At 47.2% G+C, this 14,629-nt stretch overlaps 2 protein-coding genes across 3 annotated transcripts in view; one reads left to right on the plus strand and one right to left on the minus strand.

Moving 5' to 3' along the window:
• The window catches only part of Rsph1 (radial spoke head component 1), a 25,931-nt gene extending 24,368 nt beyond the window's left edge, over positions 1 to 1,563 (minus strand). The window contains exon 1 of the mRNA XM_021186543.2: positions 1,412 to 1,563. Within this exon, the coding sequence (XP_021042202.1) occupies positions 1,412 to 1,465 (54 nt within the window). The 5' untranslated portion in view covers positions 1,466 to 1,563. The remainder of the gene's footprint in view (positions 1 to 1,411) is intronic.
• The window catches only part of Slc37a1 (solute carrier family 37 member 1), a 74,016-nt gene continuing 60,677 nt past the window's right edge, over positions 1,291 to 14,629 (plus strand). The window contains exons 1-2 of one of the 2 annotated variants that reach the window (XM_029471573.1): positions 1,291 to 1,512; positions 5,398 to 5,493. The gene's annotated coding sequence lies outside the window, so the exon portion shown is untranslated. The remainder of the gene's footprint in view (positions 1,513 to 5,397; positions 5,494 to 14,629) is intronic. The other variant, XM_029471574.1, reaches the window with a different exon arrangement.

A 14,629-nucleotide genomic window follows, 5' to 3' on the forward strand; every position in this document is an offset into this window, starting at 1 on the left:
GTGTGTGTGTGTGTGTGTGTGTGGTGTGTGTGTGTGGTGTGGTGTGTGGTATGGGGTGTGTGTGTGTATGTGTGTGTGTGGTGTGTGTGGTGTGTGGTATGGTGTGTGTGTGTGTGGTGTGGTATGGTGTGTGTGTGCGTGTATGTGTGTGTGTGGTGTGTGTGGTATGGTGTGTTTGTGTGTGTGTGTGGTATGGGGTGTGGTATGGGGTGTGTGTGTGTATGTGTGTGTATGTGTGTGTGTGGTATGGGGTGTGTATGCGTGTGATGTGCAGGAAGGTGGGTATATCCATGACCATGTGGGTGTTTGCTCGTGTGCACGTTCATGCTCATCTCTAGGAACCAGAGATTGGCATGAAATGCCTTCCTCGAATCTCTCCACCTTATATTTTGAAACCGGTCTCTCACTGAAAGCTGGACCCCACCCGTTCAGCTAGGCTGGCCAGCCAACTCCAGGGATCCTCCTGTGCTAGCTCTTTACATGATAGTGGTATCTGAACTCAGGTCCATGTGGCTCAGCAAGCACTTTACTTGACAGAGCCATCTTCCCCATGGAAGGAGAACCCTAAGAAACCAGGTCTGCCAGATTGGAAAGGAGGCAGCTAAGCCAGGGCGCATGTTGCAAACTTCAGGTGCAATACCAGCCTCCAGCACAGAGACCACGAGGTCTAGATTTCACACTTGAGAGAGTCCTGTTTCTTTGCACTAGCTCCTTGGTGTTGGGAGCAAGGGACTCCAAAGCACTCCTGCATCTTCACACTGACCAAACTACTCCTGCCCATGGATGAAGAAGGTAAGTAGGGAAGCCCAGGCCCTGCAAAGAGGTCTGAGCAGGTACCAACACTGCATTACAGAGCATAGGGCTGGGTTCTTCAGTTGATGCTCAAACTCCGGTTTGCTCACACACAGCAGGCCTAGTCCCCACTTTGTCAGCCAGGGTGTGGTCATTCTCAGATTTAAGGATAAACAGCCGGCCCACAATGCACTCACCATGAGAGCACATCCTGGCTATGGGTCCTTTGCCTTCCCTCTGTTGTCTACACTAGGGAAGTGATCCCGATGGCTTGGGATGGTTCAGAGAAACTGATTCAAGACCTACATGGTGAAACCTTGAGAGCCCGGGCCACCTCAGCACAGTGCGTGAGTTGTCAGGAAGCAACCATCTCTATCCCTTTAACTCATACCCTCTGCCTAGAAATCTTCGCCTTTAATGGGAGGCGGGATGGGAGCGGGGAAGGGGGGAGGAAACAAGACGTCACGGCGTTTCACCTTTCAAGCGACTTCCTGGACTCAGCGCCGCCAGTGTGGCCGACGTGGTCCTGTCCCCGGCCTTTCGGCCCTTTGGTCCCCACGCCTACCGCTCCGGAGCTGCGACGCACCCCAGAAGTCCCTCCCTGGTCAAGAGCTCTCACCCCAAGGTCGTTCTCTCCCTCCTCCTCTAACTCCTCAGAGCCCAGGTCCGACATGATCTGGTTTCAGACAGGATCTCAGGAGCAGCGTCTCTATCAAGCAGGTACCAGTCACCCCCACTCGCGTCCCGCGTCGTCATGGAGACGCTGCCCGCCCCACTTGGCTCTCCGCCTGAAAGGGTGGCGGGAAAGGGCTGCAAAAGAAGCGTGGGAGGAGCCAAGGGCTGGAATAGTGTCCTAGCAATTGGAAGGGCATTTCTGCCAATCGCCGCCTGGGACAAGGGGGTGGGCGGGGCCTTTGCAGACTTGGTACCCATACAGACCTGGCCTCCTAACATGGGCAGTGTCACTGGCCTCGGAATGTCCTTAGTAGTCTAGTTTGTGGGCTCTACAAGGAACCACCTGAAAAAGCAGACCCACCATTAGGATGAGAGGTGTGTCTCAAATCTAGGCCTTGCCTTTCAATCCCTTGGGTCCCCCGTGGACGCAAGGACCCTCCCAGGTTCGTCTACACTGAGATGTTTGTGGTCTCTAGATGAGTGTACTCTTGAGTCTTTTCTGTTTCCTGTCAACACGTATACACTGGAGCGATGAATTCTGACCACTCAAACTCATGCTCACTGACCCGGGTCAGGGTTTAAATCTCAACCAATTCAGGTTACTTCTGAGCTTTCTCTTGCAAAGAACCCACATTCATTCTGCTCTGTCCTCTGGTGCCTGTGGGCTTCCTCTCAAAGGCCCAGCCTATCACACCACACATACAGACCCACTCATTCACACTAACTGTCTCTTACAGATAGGTCCCTCCAGTGCCACATTCTACCCTGCAAGGCCCCTCTGGGTCCCCTCCCACCCCTATACTGTCATCCTAGGCTCAGACCTTCCTGCTAAGCTAGACTTTCTGTCCCAGTATCTGGCCTCCTAACCGTCTCACAGTTTTCCTCTGTGCAGAAACCCAAGCACACACAGGCTCCCTCTATGTCCTCAAGATCCCCCCCTCCCTGCACTAGCTACATTGCAAACAAACCAAACCGCCAGTCCTCTAGTCCCTACTTCTGGCTTCTGCCTGCTCTAGTCCACCAGCTCCCTGGAATACCTGCTTCCCCACACTTGAAAGCACACCAATACACTTTTTTTTTTTTCCTCCCCAAAGATTGGCTAAAGAGCTGTCTCCCCTTGTAATAAAACATAAAACATAACTTGGGACAGACAATTTAAAATGCTAATGTGCCTTGATGTGTATGCAGTGTTCCAATTCACACACACACACACACACACACACACACACACACCAGGTGTCAATTTCCACAGGCACAGACACACGACCACTGTAATCACTCCTGGGTGCAACCTTTAGAATCTGCTCTTCACACTTCATGTGAACTGTCCTTGTCACTGTGACAATTTTGGTTGTCAACCCGACACACTCGGGAAGAAGGTATCTCAATCGAGGAATTGTGTCCTGGTCTGTGAGAATATCTGTGGTGGGTATTGCTCATTGGTGGAGGAGAACCCAGCCCACTGTGGGTGGTACCATCTCTAGGCTGTGTAAGAAGGTAGCCAAGCAGCAAGCCAGAGGGCATAAGCCAGTAGTAGGTGGTGCTCCTCTTAGGTCTGCAGCCCGTAAGCCAAATAAGCCATCCCTGCCCCTGAGTTGCTTTGGTCCATGCTATTTTACCATAGCAACAGGAAGGCAAGGTAAAACTGTCACCGTGATGTATGGTAGGTAACCAAACTGTCCTCACTAGGTTTTATACATGAGCTAGTGTGCCCTTTGACCAACATCCCTGTAAGTTTGACCTGTTACATCCCACAGCAGCTGGGGTTTAAATGTCTCCTACAGAATGCCAGGTACTGTTGGTAGATGCCAGCGGCTTTTCCACCACTGAGCAAATCACACAAGGCCACAGCTTAGCTCATGGTTATGGAGGTTTTAGTCCTGGGTAACTGGCTCTACCACTTTGAGACTTCTGTCAGCATGACCAGAACCCTGGTCATGAGGTCCGCCTCTGGATCAGAATACTTACTTGCATTAAGAGCAAAAACATAGTGTATATACAGAGACATGGGGAAATGAATTAAATATTCTTATCCTGAACTGTGGAGAGAGAGAAAAATTCTCAATTTCTCTGCATCTGCCCCCACGACAGAGTTTCCATCTCCAAAAAAGGACAAGGAAATCTGCGTATGTAGATACAGCCATGGGTCCATGTCATTAGAACTGAAAGATGAATCTTTATCCTGGGAGAGTCTCTGCTCTAGCACCAGGGCTCCAGTGTGTGGTCTGTCCTCACGCAGCACAGAATGTCCTGGAGAAACTCAAACCCTCAAATCCAGTCACCTCTGTCACATCTGTCACCTCTGCATACCATGTCACGGTGGGAATGAGAGACTCAGGAGCCCCTTTTAGGGCGTGTCCCGGTGATCTGACTTCCTTCATTCCCTACTCGTGCCACAGGTCAGTGACCTAGCATATGAGCCCTTGGGAAACCCTTCCAAACCATGCCAGTGGTGCTGAGGTGAGGCCTTTGCAAAGCGATGAGGCCGTGCATCTCTTCAGGGCATCCAGACCGTTACACGGGAGGCCCCCTGAAGCACACTTCCTATTAATCTGCCCTCTGCCAGCCATCAGAGGACACATGATTTGTCCTCTGGTCTTGCGTCTTTCTCCATGTGAAGACAGCTAAAAGAGCACCATGGGAAGCCTGAGATAGAAATAGGATGAGGGTTGAATCTTTCAGTATCACAACAGAATATGCATTTCTATGAGAAACTTAAACCATCCTAACTAGAACGAGCAAAGGCTGTTTATTCCGAGTTTTCTGTGGCAAGGGAGTCAGCAGCCATCACCTGTATTTTAGAGGAGGAAAAGGACAGAGTCAGAGGGTTTCCTAGTAGAGAGAAGGGGTAGCTTTGGTCTTGGGTTCCTAAAGATTACCTATTGGCCAGTGTATGTATTTGGCTCTCTTGGTTGGTCCTAGTATTTTTTTTTTAAGATTTTATTTATTTATGTATTTTATGTATATGATTTTTGTCTGCATGTACATCTGCACACCACAGAACAGCATCAGACAGTTGTGAGCGGCCACGTGGGTGCTGGGAATCAAACTCAGGAGCGTTCCTAACTGCTGAGCCATTTCTCCAACCCCCCTCCCCTGTTGGTCATAGTTTAAAATGAGGATAAAAATGAAGAAAGCTGCCCGCTATTAATCAAGTGTAGGACATTGTGGTTGTTACAAGAGTTATCGTTTGTCTTGCTGGGTGTTTGGAGGGGAAGTGGGTGGCAGCCTCCAAGCCTGGTGTAGAGAGAGACAGTAGCCAATCCATCCGTACAGACAGTGTCTGGTTTGTTTGTTTTTTGAGATAGGGTAGCCACGCTGACCAAAATCTTGCTCTGTGGTTGACCTTGAACTCCTCATCTTTCTGCCCTCAGCCTCCAAACTCTGTATCCAGAGTCTCTATCCTCCAGGTTTGTATCCGGCCTCTTATGTGGTTTTGCAAATTATAATTTATATGAACTCAAAACAATTTACTGTGCTCTCTGCTGCTTTTGGAAGGCAACACTTTAAGCAGTGATAACACAGTCATCTTATCCTGTTAATCTAAGTTCATCTAAAAGTTTGCCTTAACTGGGAAGGAAGCGGACCTCAGAGTTAAGCAGCACTTGATGAAAACATTAACGACTGAAGGTCACCTTAGAAGTCTGGGCTCCTGTTGCTGGTTTTACTTTGAAGCAAACTTCAGGAACTCCCCTGCTCTCCAGCCTCAGTTTCCCTCTTCTTAAACTAGAGTTAATAAGCTTTCAGGGTTGGGGGTGGGGTTAGAGACGATGCCTGGTCAGTGTTGTTTATTGTAATAACTGGAAGATAAAGTGATAAAGAGATACAAAGATGCTCACAGCAGCCTGGTCCCCTTACTGTGCTTCATGGCTGCCGGGGCTCAGCCAATGTGGACTTTCCAGAGCACATAGTGCCTATTCTTTCATCCAGCAGGATCCCTCCTCCAGAAGGCTGAATCCTCAGGCCCAAACACTGACTGAATACACAAGCCACAAGCAATTAACATTCAAGGCCCTGAAAATACAGGTTTGGTTTTTTGTTTGTTTGTTTGGTTTGGGTTTTTTTGTTTGTTTGTTTTTTGTTTTGTTTTGTTTTTTGAGGCAGGGTTTCTCTGTACAGCCCTGGCTGTCCTGGAACTCACTCTGTAGACCAGGTTGGCCTCGAACTCAGAAATCCACCTGCCTCTGCCTCCCAAGTGTTGGGATTAAAAGAGTGTGCCACCACCACCTGGCTTGGGTTTTGTTTGTTTGTTTGTTTGTTTACTTCCAAAGATGAAAAGATTATAAACATGTGTTAGCAGCTTCTCTAGTGAGGAGAAAGCTGGGCGTGAAGATACCAGAGGGACATGACTGTGTCTGTATTTGTTGGAGTGTCCACATTTGTTTCCATTGCGCATGTCTTATTTTATAGTGAAAACATATTTTAAATGTTAAGAACTGAAATGGAAATGTAATCAAGTATGTGAGAATGAATGTTAGCGTTTTGGACCTTACAAGCCAGGAATTCAGCTTTTGTGTTGGCACTCACAAGGACAGGAGAACACCTGGTCTAAGTTCTGAGATTGGGCTGGCACTGTGTAAGCCACCTGTATCATGCATTAGCTTAGAAGCCCTGGCTGTCACTTCACCGTTGTACAACAGTGAAGTGACAGCCAGCTAAGTACAACGGCTTGTACAATAAGCTATCTGACTGGAGAGCTACTTTCTCAAAACCCCTGAGCTCTGATTTAAAGGCAGCTGTGGTTCATTTAGAGTGATGTTTATCTGTCTCCCAAGCAGGGACCAACTGGCTCTGAGAGTCTCCCACTGAAATGCTTGAGAGTGACTTAAGCATGGAGTTAACAGGCTTAAGAAAATGGCTGCTCTGACAAGTCAGGAGCAGGGGTTGTCAGCAGTGCGACAGAATGTGTGGTAGGATTGCGTCATCTTCTCGGAGTTTTCCGGCAACTTACAGAAATCTCTCTCAACGGTGTGTGTGGCAATTATCCACATAGTTGACAGAAATGACAGGGACGAAGGCGCAGATGCTTTGGCAAAGGTTTTGCGTCGCTAGAGATAGGGGCTCCTAGAGATTGGGATTCGTGTCTCTTAATAGTTGGCCAGGGGGCTGGAGAGATGGCTCAGCGGTTAAGAGCACTGATTGCTCTTCCAGAGATCCTGAGCTCAATTCCCTGCAACCACAGGGTGGCTCACAACCATTTGTAATGGCATCAGATGCCCTCTTCTGGTGTGTCTGAAGAGAGCAATAGTGTACTCTATACATAAAATGAATAAATAAATCTTAAAAAAAAAAAAAAAAAAAAAAAAAAGTTGGCCAGGGAAGAGTTCTTTCTCATCCTGCCCCCGAAGAGAATTTCCAACATGTACCACTAGGGTGCGCCCGTCGTGCAGTGCAAAGGGCTTCCCAGCAAGCTCTAGGGGCCCTAGCTGTGCGGACATTCCTGGCCAGAAGTACAGCAGGTGTGGTCCACTAGGGTTTATGCCCAGATGACCAGCCATGTGCTGAGTCCCTCTACTCCTCTACTCCAACTAAAACCTTCTCTCTTTACCTGGCTCCCATTTCACTGGAAAAGAAAAGAAAAAGAGGAAAAGGAAGGGGAAACGTCCTTACTGACACTCCGTGGAGGTGGATGGATGGGTGGGTGGGCGGGTGGGGAGGGGGTGCTTCCAAGAGTACCTCGTCTTTCTGACTGAGATTGCTAAGGAAACTTAACTGGCCATGAGGCCACCTACCAGGGCTCCACCTCTGTACCTCCCAACAGGAGGCTCTGTGAGCCTGTCAGTTGCCATGGTGACTGACCAAGGCCCTGCGTGTGTCCCTTTTGGGCATTCAAGTGGAAAAAAAAGATCTTAAGAACCCAGGAAGTCCAGAAAATGCAACTGCTTAGTCAAAAAGCAGGTTTCAGGAGAATCCGTTCATATCTGGTAAAACTATGGATGCATACCATCTTCTGATGATTGTTGTGGTCCTGTAAATTTAGCGAGGCAAGTAGCTATACCTATTTGTCTAACAGCGTGTAGTGACAGAAAGTTCTGTTGTAAAAAGTGTTTTTTTGTTTTGGTTTGTTTTGGTTTGGGTTTTTGTTTTTGGTTTTTTGGTTTTTTTTAATAGCACCACACATTTGGCCAGTAGCAGGAATCCAGTCCAGGGTTGAGTCCCTGCAGTCTGTTTAGAAAATAGTAAAATGAAGTCGGTAGCATCAACCCCACATTTGTAATGAGCACTCTGTATCGGTAGCACCTCTTATTAATTACGCTGATGTTGCTGACTGTATTAGTTTCTTTCCTGTTGTTTTATAAAACACTACAGCCAAGCTAACTTTCGGGAGAAAGGGGTTATTTGGCTTATGGTGGCACAGGGTAAGAGTTCATGATGACAGCAAACCAAGGCAGCATGTTGCGGGAATGATTGGAGGAGCAGGAGACAGAGAGGTCACATCTCATCCCCAAACACAAAGCAGAGACAGCAAACTGGAAGTGTCCTTCGGCTTGTCATCTCAAAGCCACTGAGTGACTTCTCCCAGTAGCCCTGCACCACCTAAACCTCCCCACATGGCAACACTAATCTAACCGAGTGTTCAAATGCCTGAGACATTTCTCACTCAAACCAGCACACTGACTTTCTTTGGGTTTTGGCTGTTTTGATTTGTTCTGTGGGATGGAACCCAAGCTCTCACACACACTAAGTTAGCACTCTCATTGGGTGGCACCCCAGCCCAATGGCTGTCTCTCTCACTAAGGACATTTGGTCTGTCAACAAGTTAGGTTTTTACTACTGTGAACAGACACCATGACCAAGGCAAGTCTTATAAAGAACAACATTTAATTGGGGCTGGCTTACAGGTTCAGAGGTTCAGTCCATTATCATCAAGGCAGGAGCATGGCAGCATCCAGGCAGGCATGGTGCAGGAGAAGCTGAGAGTTCCGCATCTTCATCTAAAGGCAGCTAGTGAAAGACTGACTTCCAGGCAGCTGGGATAAGGGTCTTATAGCCCACACCCACAGAAACACTCCTACTCCAACAGGGCCACACCTTCTAATAGTGCCACTCTCTGGGCTGAGCATATACAAACCATCATAACATCTCTGGAGAACTTTTAATTTCTTTTAGATGGGTTTCTTTCATGCCAAAGATTCCTGACACAGGTAACTGTGACAGTCAGAAGTTAGTTTGTGATAAGCAGATAGTTGTTTCTGTTCATGTTAGCACCAAGATTTACAAGAGTGGGAGGCTAAAGTGTCTAGGGAAAAATACATATATACATTTATGAACATGCACATGTTAACTGCTAGGCATTAGATTTTTTTTTAACATTGGAAACAATGTTAAGCATATGGAAACAATGGAACAATAGCCCCAAATATATCTAGTCATCTATCTATCTATCTATCTATCTATCTATCTATCTATCTATCTTGTTTCTTTCTTTCTATCTATCTATCTATCTATCTATCTATCTATCTCTGTTTCTATCTATCTATCTATCTATCTATCTATCTATCTATCTATCTATCTGTTTCTATCTATCTACCTACCTATCTATCTATCTATCTATCTATCTATCCTTGCATGTCTGTCTCTCTCCCTCCATGAGGCATATGGTTTAATGAGGTTAAAGTACAGTTGTCAAGAGAGAAATAACAAGGCTCTTCTCCCCAGGAATTGAGATTGCACAGTAACACATCCCAGCAGGGGGGGAAACAGCTTGGCCTGAGTAGGCCAGGGTAGAGACAGGAGATGTCACAGACAGCAGCTTTGGCCACATGCCACATGGCAGGTGCCTGCCATTTAGGAGGTCATCAACGCACATATGTCAAGTAGAATTTCAGATATTCTGTGGCAAAACCATACCTAACGCAGTGCTTTCAAAGTGGAACGTGGCAGTGTTTCAGTTCCTCTTCTGCAGGCTTGTGATCTTATTCTCTGATGCCAGACTCCTTTTCCAGGAGTTTGCTCAGGTGCGTAACAGCCTCTGAGTGTCTGTTGAGTCCTAGACCAAGGGTTAAAGGAAAGGAGAAAGAGATTCTCTAATTCTCCATGTGGCAATATCTGCAGTGATTTACACCCTTAAGGCATTACCAAAACCCCATGCCATATGGCTGTGTGTTATCCCTTCTCTTTAAAATGAATGTACCGTGTACTAACTGGATAATTAGAACTGGTTCTGTTTTTGGGGTGTGTGTGTGTGTTGCTGAACACAGAACTCCAGCAATCTTTCACTGAGTCCTGATTCTGATGCCACATACTACATATAAATAACCTTACTATGGCCTGTGGGGATGGTGGTGGTACAAAGTCACATGGTACATAAGGCTGACTCCTCCTGTACCTAAGAGTAAATTAGATCCTAGAACAGAGGGCCAGAGAAGGAAGCAATACTGAAAGGCTGGTTCACTATTTGCCCTCAGGAAAGTGGTAAATTGAGTAAGGGCTGGAGAGATGACTCAGTGGTTAAGAGCACTGACTGCTCTTCTGAAGGTCCTGATTTCAAATCCCAGCAACCACATGGTGGCTCACAACCATCTGTGATGAGATCTGATGCCCTCTTCTGGAGTGCCTGAAGACAGTGACAGTGTACTTACATATAATAATAAATAAATCTTTAAAAAAAAAAAAGAGTTGCCTGAGTAAGACGTCAAGGATTAAGATGATCCAGAGTTTCAGAAACTTAATGTGTTTCTATAGAAACATAACATGTACATATATGTAGCATGTAGTTTTTAAAAACACGCTATCACCTTTGCCCAGGAGCTGCAAGGACAGACAGCTTTATTATTTTAGAACTTGCTGGCTAGGCACAATTGCTGGACATAGAATCTCCTGCCTGGAAAGGCATACCCTCATCAATTATAATCTCTGTTTCTATCTCCTGCCCTAAACTTAGTGGCCTGTATCAGCCACCACCAGCCTCCTCAGCCCCTGCCTGTAGCCAAGGCTGCAGGCATAAGCTGCCCCAAGACCTTACATGACTGCTGCTTTCTTTTCCTTCCAGAGCATGGCAGAAAAGCCCCTCTCCTTCCTTGCATCTGCCTTTTCCTCTTGGGACCCGGAAGTCCCACCCGTACCTTCCGCCCAGCCATTGGCTCCTAGCCTTCTTTATTAACAAATCAAGAACCAATTAGGGAACTAGACCTTAGTATCAGCACCACCCTTTACTCATATATGCACCAGGACTTAAGTTGTTGTACTTATGTAGCATTTGATACAGGCAAAGGAAGACTGGTCACAGGACAGGGAGAAATCAAGTTGGTGTTGCCGGGGAAGCTTCCTCCCTGCTAGCTAACTTCCAACATACTGATAGATGTTACCCAGGTCACTGGGGAAGGAGTCATCAGTGCCCTTACAGCTGTGAATCCTATGGTCTACGGTAATGACCAGTGTGGCAAGATATGCCCAGGAATGCCTAGGCATGGCTGGAGTGCGGTAATCAATCAAATTCTGATTGGAGGTAAGGCCCACTCTTCTACTTCCCAGGAGGAAGAGAATGCCTGCTACTATAAATCTCACTTGGTCAATGCCAAGTGGTGGGGTACACGCCTTTCATCCCAGCACCCAGGAGGCAGGCAGATCTGAGTTTGAGACCAACCTGTTCTACAGAGCAAGTGAGTTCCAGGACAGCCAGGGCTACAGAGAAAAACCCTGTCTCAAAAAAAGAAAGAAAGAAAAAAGAAAAGGACAAATGAAAACTTATTTAAATTTTAATTAATTAAAATAAAATAGAAAATGGAAAAAAAAAGAGAAACTGTGATTAGAGAGTTCACATGATTCTGCTAAATGGAAATTCAATTTAAAATGAGAGGGGAGGGCTGGTGAGATGGCTCAGCGGTTAAGAGCACCGACTGCTCTTCCAAAGGTCCCGAGTTCAGATCTCAGCAACTACATGGTGGCTCACAACCATCTGTAACAAAAATCTGATGCCCTCTTCTGGAGTGTCTGGAGACAGCTACAGTGTACACATAATAAATAAATAAATAAATAAATAAATAAATAAATAAATCTTTAAAAATTTTTTTTTTAAATGAGAGGGGAGCCGGGCAATGGTGACTTGTGCCTTTAATCCCAGCACTTGGGAGGCAGCAGGTGGATTTCTGAGTTTGAGGCCGCCTGGTCTACAGAGTGAGTTCCAGGACAGCCAGGGCTACATAGAGAAACCCTGTCTTGAAAAACCAAAATAAAATAAAATAAAATAAGAGGAGAAGAGCAGAGCAAGGCAGTGAGCACTCTCGCACCCACTGTCCCAGTAGATGAGCTAGGGGTGTGAGTGTCCGAACGCCTGAGTCTGTCCTCATCCCAAGTTCACACTGTAGAATCCTGACTTAGAGAACTGAGCATAAGTTGAGGACAGTGGTGAGGGATGTTTACAGCTCACTCGCTTCTCTAATCTGCTGGGAGGAAATATCTGACCCAAGCAATTGTAGGGAAGAAGGGATTTCTGGCTTATGATTTAGGAAAGGAGGCATCCACCATCATAGAGGAAATGTCAGGCAGCGGGGAGCGGGAGGTGTTTGGATCACGTGTCTGCAGTGAGGCACTCAGCTGCCTCTTTCCTTTATCTCCTTTTATTCTGTCTGGGACCCCAGTCCACAGGATGATGCTACCCACAATCAGGCTGTCTTCTCTCCTTATTTAATCCTGTCAGAAAACACCCTAGTGTCATGCCTTCTAGATGAATCAAAACCCAGTGAAGCTGATGAAGAGCAACTATCACGGGTTATAAATGCGGCTGCTACTTTGGCTCCTGGGATGGCAAATCCCCACTTCCACCAGCCAAATGTGACTCACTGTTTTGGGGCTTCTAAGACTTCCTTTTTCTTCTTTGCCAGTCTAATAGGTTAGAAGGCATCTCAGAGTGAGTGCAGTTTCTATCTTACTTTTCTATTGCCATAACTGAACAAAAGAAAATCAAAATAAGCCGGGCGTGGTGGTGCACGCCTTTAATCCCAGCACTCGGGAGGCAGAGGCAGGCGGATTTCTGAGTTCAAGGCCAGCCTGGTCTACAAAATGAGTGCCAGGACAGCCAGGGCTACACAGAGAAACCCTGTCTCGAAAAAAAAAAACCAAAAAAAAAAAAAAAGAAAGAAAGAAAATCAAAATAAAAAACAGGACCAAGCACTTAATGGGGGCTAACGATTCCAGAGAGTTAGCGTCCATGACCACCGTGTCAGGGAGCACAGCTGGAAGCAGGGAGCACAGCAGCAGACAGGGAGCACAGCAGCAGGCAAGGAGCACAGCTGGAAGTAAGGAGCACAGCATCAGGCAGGGAGTACAGCAGCAGGCAAGGAGCACAGCTGGAAGTAAGGAGCATAGCATCAGGCAGGGAGCACAGCAGCCGGCAGGAAGCATAGCTGGAAGCAGGGAGCACAGCAGCAGACAGGGAGCAAAGCTGGAAGCAGGGAGCACAGCAGCAGACAGGGAGCAAAACTGGAAGCAGGGAACACAGCAGCAGACAGGGAGCAAAACTGGAAGCAGGGAGCACAGTAGCAGGCAGGGAGTATGAGCATAAGATAAACAGAGCTAACTGGGACCGGCATAGGTTAAAAATGGCCCGTGGAAAAATGACCCGTGGTGTGACTCATTCAGTAAGTGCTGGTGTGGGCACAGCAGTCTGAGCGAGCACGTAGGAGGTGAATGTGGGTGCTGGACTCCTTGGCCTGGCTTAGTATAGCTAGACCTCAATGGAAAGCAGCCTGTTTGTTTGTTTGTTTGTTTGTTTGTTTGTTTGTTTTTGAAGCAGGGTCCCACACCTTAGCCCAGGATGACTCCAGAGGCATGGCAGTTTTCCTGCCTCAGCGGGTTTATATATGAAAACTCTGGACAGAAGTTCATCCACTGGTCTTAGAAAGCCGTGATTGATACAAGGTAACTGTGCAAAGACCAAACTTGAACTGGACTTACTGAAGGTGGGCTCTCAAACTCTATTTTGTGGACAATGTAACAAAATAAACTGACTAAAGAGACTTTGGAGGACCCCTTCCCACCCCCACCATCCCAATTACTCTTATGTCCAGGGCTCATCTTGGATGCCTTTTCCCAGTCATTAGGATGGCCATAGACATTTAAAGCGGATTTACTGTTTCCATAGAAACCTTGTAAGTGTTCCTTCAATAGTGAGAGTTTCTTAAGCTTCTAGAGTGTGCCAAGCACAGTGCTAGGTAAGGATCCACAAGTGAACGGAACAAGTAAAACATGGTGTTTCCAAACACCTTCCTCCACCCCACCTCCCAACTCTCAACCCCTGCCCCTCCTCCCACATCCTACCTCTCACCTCCCTCCCCATCCCACACCTTTCACCTCCCACCTCCACCCAGTCCCCCAAACCACACCTCTCACCTGCCATGATCACAGTGGGGAGTTCATCAGAGTAAAGTGGGCTTCCACAGGGTCCCAGGAAGTTTGGAATCCTGTGTCTCTTCTTGCTTGGCCACTACCCACTGGAATCAGAAAGCAATGTTCACATTAAAAGTGACTTTGAATGTTAGTCAAAGATTGTATTTGTTAGGGAGATATACAAGTCTATTTTTAGAAAGGGTTTAAAAAGGGTTTAAAAGCTTGGGAGGCAGAGGCAGGCAGATTTCTGGGTTCGAGGACAGCCTGGTCTACAGGACAGCCAGGGCTACACAGAGAAACCCTGTCTCGAAACAAACAAGCAAACAAACAAAACAAAACACCAAAAACCAAACAAACAAACAAAAAAAGGGTTAAAAAGGAAGGCTTCTGATGGCGGAAGTTGAAGCAATAAGCAAAATGGGAAGGAGTGTATGCCCAGATGAGCCCAGGGCCCAACACCTCCCACGACCACAGTCAGAATGCACAGAGGGTGCAGGCTCCTGAGGCCAGTAACTGACACACACTGTTGAGCAGCGTAACTTCAGGAGGCGAAACCCAGGGCTTCCTCAGAAAGCAAACCTTCCCCAGGCTAGGAGGCGGGAGATGCTAGTGACACCACTTGGGTTTGAGGAAGAAGCTGTGAGTCCTTGTACTTTCCCACGGAGGCATTAGCATACTGTGTTCAGTAAGCAGACTCCTAGCCGGGCGTGGTGGCGCACGCCTTTAATCCCAGCACTCCGGAGGCAGAGGCAGGCGGATTTCTGAGTTCGAGGCCAGCCTGGTCTACCAAAGTGAGATCCAGGACAGCCAAGGCTACACAGAGAAACCCTGCCTC

This window comes from Mus caroli, chromosome 17 (assembly GCF_900094665.2).
Source record: "Mus caroli chromosome 17, CAROLI_EIJ_v1.1, whole genome shotgun sequence".
In the NCBI taxonomy this organism is placed as follows: domain Eukaryota; kingdom Metazoa; phylum Chordata; class Mammalia; order Rodentia; family Muridae; genus Mus; species Mus caroli.